Raw genomic sequence first — 8,740 nt, forward strand, 5'->3', positions numbered from 1 at the left:
ATAGAGCAGACACTAAAACATGAGCAGGAACCATTATTATTACTACTTTTAAATAACAGCACTTACAAAGCATGTGGCTTATGCATACTACAATTAAAGGGGTGACAAAGTTGAAGCTATTTTGGTGCTTTTATCCCTCAATACCCTGGAGGGTACAAGTTAGGTTTGCTCTTCTCCCCTTCCCAGTCTCCTTTCCTACACCCAGTTCCTATTAGGAACAAAGAAGTGGACTTGATTTGCATAACTGATTAGCAATACCCACTGGAAGTAAAATTCTGAATCTGAATAACCTTTAGTGTCACGTCATTGCCTCCCACATCTTCAAACTTCACGCTGGAGGTCTGGAAGTCTAGCCCCCTGGCTTGAGCTGGTAAACGAAAAGGGAGGAAGTGAAAAGATTAGTGATTCAGCAGTAACTCAGAATTACATTTAATAATTGTTAAGTAAACAAAGATCCATTAGCTATTGACACATTTCCTAATAAATGTCTCTGCACCTGGAAGGTTCCCCCAAGCAAATCAGCCTGGAGGAGTGATGACTCCCCCAAAGCAAACATGGCCACCACCACCCACAAGACCTGCGTCGCACCTTTCTTTTGCAGGACGGCTTCTATTTCTCCATCTACTTCCTGAAGATCTTCTTTCTTCCTTTTGCTTCCTCTGCTCTTTAACCTGCCTTTCCTTTTCTTGTTACTCTCCAGAAGAGACGACTCTTTGGAATCCTGGATGATTAAAGCAAAGAGATTTGGAAAAGATCCATTACTAATTCAAAAGGAGCAAGATTTTGGCAAAACAAAAGGCTTGGTTCTTGGAAACCACTTAGAGATGCCCTGTCCAAGAGAAATACAATGCAGGCCACATAGGTAAATTTATATATTCTAGAGCCCCATTTAAAAAAGCAAAGAAGTTGAAATTAATTTAATAATCTATCTTATTTAATCAAATATATTCAAGGCATTACCATTTCCATATAGCGTCAGTGTGAAAAATTAACAAGGTGTTTTGTATATATTGTTTTTGCAGTAAATTTGCAAAGACCAATATGGACTTTATGCTTATAGTAAGCACATCTCAAGTCAGGCATTAACTTTTCGTCAATTGGCTGCCTCCTGCCTCCTGGGGATCGCGCCTGCAACCTGGGCATGTGCCCTTGACCAGAATCGAACATGGGACCTTTCAGTCCACAGACCGATGCTCTATCCACTGAGCCAAACCAGCTAGGGCGTTTAGGTCCACTCTTGTTCCCCTAGTCTATACTTCACACAGAGATGTCTTCCTTATGGGATAAGTTAGGTCACTGTCAATCTTATATTCAAAATCCTCCTGTGGCTACGTTAGTCTGAAGTCAAAGCTCTTGCAGCTGCCACCAAAGACCTGTGTCTTTGGCCCCCCTGCTGCCCTAGTCACATCTACTGCACTCCACCCACACCTGCTTTGGCACAGTGGCTGCTCGCTGTTTCTAGAACACACCAAGCACCCTCTCTCTGGAGGCATTTGGAGAGTGTCCAGACAGAGAGAACAAGAGTGGATGCAAATGCCCTAGCTGGTTTGGCTCAGTGGATAGAGCATTGGCCTGTGGACTGAAAGGTCCCATGTTCGATTCTGGTCCAGGGCACATGCCTGGGTTGCAGGCACGATCCCCAGTAGGGGGCATGCAGGAGGCAGCCAATCCATGATTCTCTCTCATCCTTGATATTTCTAGCTCTCTCTCCCTTCCTTTCTGATATATAAAAAAAAAGGAGTGGACGCAAACTCCAGTTAGAAGGTCATTTCAATAGTTACGACAAGAAAGAGTAGATAGAGGTGTGGTCTAGGATGGAAATGATGGCAGCAGTAGGAAGTGATGAAATGCCACACTTATTTCAAAGTTCCTACGTCTTTTATTTAACACAAGAATCTGCTTAATATCATCCTCAATGAAAAGACGGCAATGTGCTCTAGCTACGTGGGGCTAAAATTTCAGTATAAAAATACCTCTATCTCAGATAATGGCTTCTTATTACTTGTCTCCTCTGATAGGTCCAAGAAAAAACTGTCTTTCTTTCCACCTGGAGTTTTGTCAATGAACCATCCTCCTTCCGAGCCTCTGGCAGGGGTCTTCAACGGAATGGAGCCAGCTGTGGGAGCTGTCGGTGGTGCTGAACCGCTGGTTTCTCTTTGCTCCCTCTCGGGAGTAGGGGCAACAGAATCAGGGTTTCCTTTCCGATATAAGGAGAGCAGGGAAGAGTTCATGTGATTTGCCAACTGGGAGAAACATGATTTTAGCATAAGTTAACAGGTACTCATGAAGGTTTGATGGCCTATATTAACATGTTTTCTACTTTGTGCTTCCAACAACTTCTCTCATAACATTTATAGTCAGAAAAACAGGTGTTTGGAATGAGATGATTCCAACACAAATATTTACTATCCAAAAAGGTGTGTCCCCTTGCCACTCCAAGTTAATGTACCAATTCATAATTGGCAGTTAAATAAAACTAAATAAGAATTTTAAAAAATGTAAAAAGCAAGTATGAAAATGAGCTGGTAGGCAGTCAATGAGAGTCACCACTATCCCATCAATTAAAAACTAGATCACATATATCTGAGTATCATCATGGTTATTAATAAATTTAAATACTGAATTAACAATGGGGAAAAATAAAGTTACAAATAATTTTACATATTATTCCCGTGCTCTTTAATCCAAGTCTATTTATTGGTAATGCAAACTCTGGCAGAGTATCCTTTTCCTCATTTTTACTATGAATTCCCCTTTCTGCGCATGTCTGCCCTTTATATGGCCTTTCTCTTCCCTTCTTTTTCCGTTTTTATAATAGGCTATAAAAACAAACATAGGCACGATGGTTAACCCCAGAGTTCACTAACCCTGTACACAGGAAGCACTCAATTGTTCACAGATGAAGATGTTCAAAGTCTCGCATTGTATTCCTCACTGCTTTTTCTCTAAGAAGGTTGATTATGATTTTTAAAAGACTCAAAGTCCATTAAATGTTTGGCTTACCTGTGGATCTGGGTAATCTTCCATATTTGAATCATCATCCGAATAGCTTTCAGTATACCTGAGTGAAAAGAGAGAAAAAAATTGTAAAGGCTTTTCTCTTACATCCTAAAAAAATTACTAACTAAAGCAAGAAAATACACTGAGGGGGAATATTACTGTGGTGGTTCAGAGCACATGCTTTGGGATCAGAGAAATCTGCACTCAAAATCCAGCTTTACCAGTTACTTTCTAGCTTCTATTTAATCTCTCTGAGCCTCAGCTTCCTTATCTACAAAATGGACATCTCACTGGATTATTAGATTAAAAGAAACCTTGCAAATCAAAAGAAGAAAAAAAAGAGAAGGGGGGAAAAAAAAAGAAAGCTTGCAAAGTCCTTAATACCTAGTAAATGCTTAATAAACTGTGGCTTCCATTAGCTGAGCAATAAATAAAAGTGCAATGTGAATTCCCACTAGATCCCAGGGTCTCATTTAGGAATGTCCGAAGCCAGGAGAGGGAATACTCCGTAAGCCACGTAACCAGATGGAACGTTTACACGTCTGCTTGGAGGAATGAAGATAAACAGTTGTTCAACATCATATGATAAAAAAAACAATATAAATCCTAATAATTACAAACTGAGAATTTAGTTTCAGTTCTTTATAACCAAGAGTTGGTATCTAACAACTGCAGGACTCTATTTATTATTGTTTCTATAGAAATAATCCCATAAGAAAAGGGCTTTTCCAACTAAAAAGGTTTACATGAATGCTATGACCCATCTTTACAATTAAGACATGAATTTCTTTGCTATTCATTAAATTCAACTAAGGTAATTTGGTGCGTTTCTTTTCAATATAAAGAAGGTAGATTACTCAACTATTTGGGAAAATATCATTTTGCCCTAGAACTCATGCCATACAAGTATAATTAATTACAAGTGGATTAAGTAGTTAAATGTAATACCATAAAGGAACAAGAAAAAAGTACAGGTAATTATTCTATATGTTCCTGTGACAGAGGTCTATGCAAGCATTCAGAGCATAAACCACACAGGAAAAGGTTGGTAACTTTGACTAGGTAAAGATGCAGAACTTCTCTAATCAAAACATTATAAACAAAAACAAAAGGCAAATGGGAAAATGAGACAAGCATTTGCAATACATGTGAAAAGAGGTGCTATTTTATACAAAGAACTCTGACAACTAATAAGGAAAATTCAAATACTTCTCAAATGAAAGACAAAATCCATAGGTAAGAAATTCACAAAGAAATATGAAACAGTAAAAAAAATCACAAGTTATTAAAAGATTACAAATAAAAACAATATGATCAATGTTTGCCTATAATACTAGCAAAGATCAAGTAATTGTATAACTAGGATTACAAGGGGGCAGAGAAATGCATTCTTCACACAAAGCTGTTGGAGTATAAACTAAGGCAACCTTTCTTGAAGGGCAGCTTCAAATGCACTAAAAAATACATGCTTGAAAATATAAATCTCTGTCTCCAGAAATACCACTTCAGGATTTTAACATATAAAAACAAACAAATGACCCTAGCCAGTTTGGCTCAGTGGATAGAGCATTGGCCTGCAGACTGAAGGGTCCCAGGTTCGATTCTGGTCAAGGGCACATGACCAGGTTGCGGGCTGGATCCCTAGTAGGGGGCGTGCAGGAGGCAGCCAATCGATGATTCTCTCTCATCATTAATGTTTCTATCTCTCTCTCTCTCTTCTTTCCTCCCTGAAATCAATAAAAATAAATAAAAAATAGAAAACAGTCTAGGAAGGCCTGACAAAGACAATAACACAGCATTCTGAAAGCTGATTCTCGAATGCTGAGTGGGAGTTTGTGAAAGAGAAAGGAACATTCCAGCTACAGAAAACTGCAGTTAAGGACTGGAGAGTTTAGGTAAGTGTTACACAGTGCCTCCTGAGCAATGAGGAGCCACCGAAAGTTTTACCCGTTGAAACATAATGTGATCAGTTTCATGTGCCAGATAGAAAAAACCCTCCACTCCGAAATCCTTACTCATTATCCTCTTCACCTTGTCTTGCTCTTTTTGCCAGATGTTCATCTTCTAATTCTGTTAGATTCTTAAGTTCCTTCTCACTATTAATTATGCTAAATACTGAAACAAAAAGAAAAAAGCCATGAGCTAAAACCATTCTGTAATGTTATTAATGATTCATTTCTAACGCTAATAGACTCACCTTTTTCTACCTGAATCCTAAAAGCATTTCTTTTTCTTCGACCGTAGTCTATGCTGAAAAAGATAACAGAAGTTTAGTACAGTGGTCTCCCCCACGTAAGTTTGCATGAATATATAATTATGCCACTGAATTTACAGACCATAAATCTATTTTCAAACAACTTTGGAGTTTACATTTTTACAACTATAATTTCTCTTGATATTCTACAGAACAGGCCAAAAGAGCTAAGCAACTGGGAACATGCATTCTCCTTTAAAAAAAAAGGGAAGAGTGACTCCCAAGGAGGCTGAGGTTGGCAGAGCTGCCACTGCCACCAGGGACCCAGTGAGCACAGACGGGCCCACAGGACAGGGCCCTGAGCCACAAGATTAAAGTCTAGTGGAATTCACCCAGCTACGTTTCAGACTTGCTTGACACCATAACCCCTTTCTTCTTTCCAATTTCTCCGTTTTGGAATGAAAATGCATATCCTATACCTGTCCATTACTGTATTTTGTCTTTTTAAAAATGTTTTATTGATTTTTGAAAGAGGAAGGGAGGAGAGAGAATTATCAATGAGAGAGAACCATCAATTGGCTGCCTCCTGCACGCCCCGTACAGGGGATTGAGCCTGCAACTCAGGAATGTACCCTGCCGGGGAATCGAACCAGAGACCTCTAGGTGCATGGGGAGATGCTCAACCAACTGAGCCATGCCAGCGAAGGTCACCATTGTATTCTGGTAGCAGATAACCTGTCTGGTTTTCCAGGTTCACAGCTGGAGAGGAATTCGGCCTCAGAATGAATCATAGCTCCAGTCACACCATATCCGAGTTAGATGAGATTTAGATGTGATTTGGGAGTTAAGATTGAGACTGAAATGGATTACGACTTCTGGGGTTGCTGCTCTTTTACTTGTAAGCGAGAAGGATTAGGCTTGGGAAGGCAAGAGGCAGAGTGTTATGAACTGAACTGTGTCCCTCCAAAATTCATATGATGAAGTTCCAACCCTGAGTACCTCAGAATGTGACTGTATTTGGAAACAGGACCTTTAAAGGCGTAAGTCACGTAATATGGATGGGACTTAATCCCATAGGACTGGTGTCTATAAGAGGAGGAGATTAGGATACAGATACTCATACACAGAGGAAAGACCATGTCACGACATAGAACTCAGCCACCTGCAAACCAAAACTCCCCTGTGTAGCCGTCTGGGCTGAGTGACACATTTCTGAGAGTCAGGAAGCTGAGGGAGATCATGCCTGATGGCTTAATTTTTTTAATGAAGCAGGAGAAGAAGTAATGTTCCTGATAAGACTATAAGGTACTGAAAGATAAGATGCAGCCATTACCCCTAGTAACAAAGATAGCTCTTTGCCTATAACAGGTGATTGATAAATGTTTGTATACTAGTAACTTACTTGAATTCTGAACTTAGGGACTGGAGAACTAATGTCAGCAGTTAGTAATATCAACTGGAAATTTAGGCAGGATGGAAAGTTTAAAAATGATAGGAAAGAAACAACAAGTAACAATGGAAAAAAATGGAAGGAAAGAAAAGCAAGAACCTGCAGACTCTATTTCTTTACCTGTACATTCTTTGTAAATCAGATGCCATGATTCCAGTGTCCACATATTTGCCACATCTGCTACTGGTGAGGTACTAAAACAGAAAATATAATAAATATAAACACTCAATATTTCAAACTCAGAGATTTTATTTATTTTTAAATATATTTTCTTGATTTTTTACAGAGTGGAAGGGAAGGGGATAGAGAGTTAGAAACATCGATGAGAGAGAAACATCGATCAGCTGCCTCCTGCACACCTCCTACTGGGGATGTGCCCGCAACCAAAGTACTTGCCCTTGACCGGAATCGAACCCGGGACCCTTCAGTCCACAGGTCAACACTCTATCCACTGAGCCAAACCAGTTAGGCTCAAACTCAGAGATTTTAATTGACAAATAAGAGACTGGGCTACTCAACATGTCATATTTCAATGTAAACTCTTCATTAATAAAGCGTACCAGAAACATAAATAAAAATCACTAAATGATTGTCACATCTGGAATCAGATAATTTAATTAAAATTATCAATCACTATGACACACAAAAATATTAACTAGAATATCTATAGGTAGTGAGGACTTATTATATCCTAGGTTCCCAAATACTCCAGAACAAAGCACTAAACTCCCAAGAGGTATTTTAAATTTGAAGGAACACAGTAATATCTGACATTTGCCCAACACTGTAGGAATTACAGCCTGAGGCAGTTCATGGCTTCAATATTACATCACCTTTTGCTGATATCAAATCTGCAAAACTGGGTTTTCAGCAGTTGCTATAATAAAAAGCAAATCCCATGTAAAAACCAATGTGCAAGAGGATGAGAATGGCAGAAACCACCTGAGTGTGAGGTATGAGAAGTTGTCCCTTAGGCACATAAATCCCACTTGCAAGTAAGTGTGGTTATTGAAGAACGAAATATAAATGTATTAATTTTTCTTTCCATTTTTACATATTATCATCTCAAAAGGCTACTGAGTTAGATGAACTAAATAGTTATTAACTTGCTAGAACCTAACTACTTAATAAACAGATCCATTAGATATTACTTTTGGTCTAGGAGCACCATGAAAATATTAATGAGAAACGAAGGGCCCTGTGAGCCTGTTCCAGGGGGCCTTTTACACATTATCTCTTTCAGCACTCACAATCCTATGAGGTAAGATGTTGAAGAAAGCCCTAACCGGTTTGGCTCAGTGCATAGAGCCTCCGCCTGCGGACTGAAGGGTCCCAGGTTCGATTCCGGTCAAGGGCATGTACCTTGGTTGCGGGCACATCCCCAGTAGGGAGTGTGCAGGAGGCAGCTGATGGATGTTTCTCTCTCATCGATGTTTCTAACTCTCTATCTCTCTCCCTCTGTACAAAAATCAAGAAAATATATAGATATTTTTTAAAAAAGTTTGCTTCCTGACTGTACCATTTATTCCAAGACATTTAGCACACACTGATTTTACTAATGATTATGGAAAACAAAACCCTTAGGTAAAGTGCGTATTGTAAAGTCCCATCCATACTACCTATTTCTACTGTGTCCCAACCTGACCCCAAGTTTCCTGAGATGGAAATGCTTTACGGCCCCCAAAGCATTTGGGGAGGGTACAGTGGGGAGGGTCCTAGCTTCACGACAGGAAGGTTTTAACTCCAAGGCCATCTCCGCTCTCCTTCCTGATCCGCGCTGAGGGGCTCCAGACCCGGGCAGGCCCCCGGGCTGCGTGCATCCTCCCACCCGGGCGGGTCCTAGACACGCCGCCCCCGGCGGGAGCGCAGGCCCGGCTCCGCGGAGCTGCCAACAGCCCCACGGGGGCGGGCGGCTAGTCCCGTCCGACGTGGGAGCCGCCCTGCAAGGTGCCGTGGGCAGCGGGCGCGGAGCACTGTGAGGCCCACCTGGATGACTCGCTGCTTCAGCTTATTATCCACGAAACCTGCAGGTCTGGGCTTCATCCCGTCTGTCTCTGCCGCCACTGCCCCGGCGCCGGCGTCACGTGATCCGGGGG

The 8,740-nt window shown here is 40.7% G+C and overlaps 1 protein-coding gene across 1 annotated transcript in view; it reads right to left on the minus strand.

The window, feature by feature from the left end:
• The window catches only part of LOC102438887 (nuclear valosin-containing protein-like), a 9,443-nt gene extending 703 nt beyond the window's left edge, over window positions 1-8,740 (minus strand). The window contains exons 1-8 of the mRNA XM_023746202.1: window positions 8,631-8,740; window positions 6,765-6,838; window positions 5,198-5,250; window positions 5,016-5,115; window positions 3,004-3,061; window positions 1,974-2,243; window positions 589-721; window positions 291-367 (exon numbers count right to left, since the gene is read on the minus strand). Coding sequence (XP_023601970.1) covers window positions 291-367; window positions 589-721; window positions 1,974-2,243; window positions 3,004-3,061; window positions 5,016-5,115; window positions 5,198-5,250; window positions 6,765-6,838; window positions 8,631-8,687 — 822 coding nt within the window. The 5' untranslated portion in view covers window positions 8,688-8,740. The remainder of the gene's footprint in view (window positions 1-290; window positions 368-588; window positions 722-1,973; window positions 2,244-3,003; window positions 3,062-5,015; window positions 5,116-5,197; window positions 5,251-6,764; window positions 6,839-8,630) is intronic.

Source organism: Myotis lucifugus, unplaced genomic scaffold, assembly GCF_000147115.1.
Source record: "Myotis lucifugus unplaced genomic scaffold, Myoluc2.0 scaffold_635, whole genome shotgun sequence".
Classification (NCBI taxonomy): domain Eukaryota; kingdom Metazoa; phylum Chordata; class Mammalia; order Chiroptera; family Vespertilionidae; genus Myotis; species Myotis lucifugus.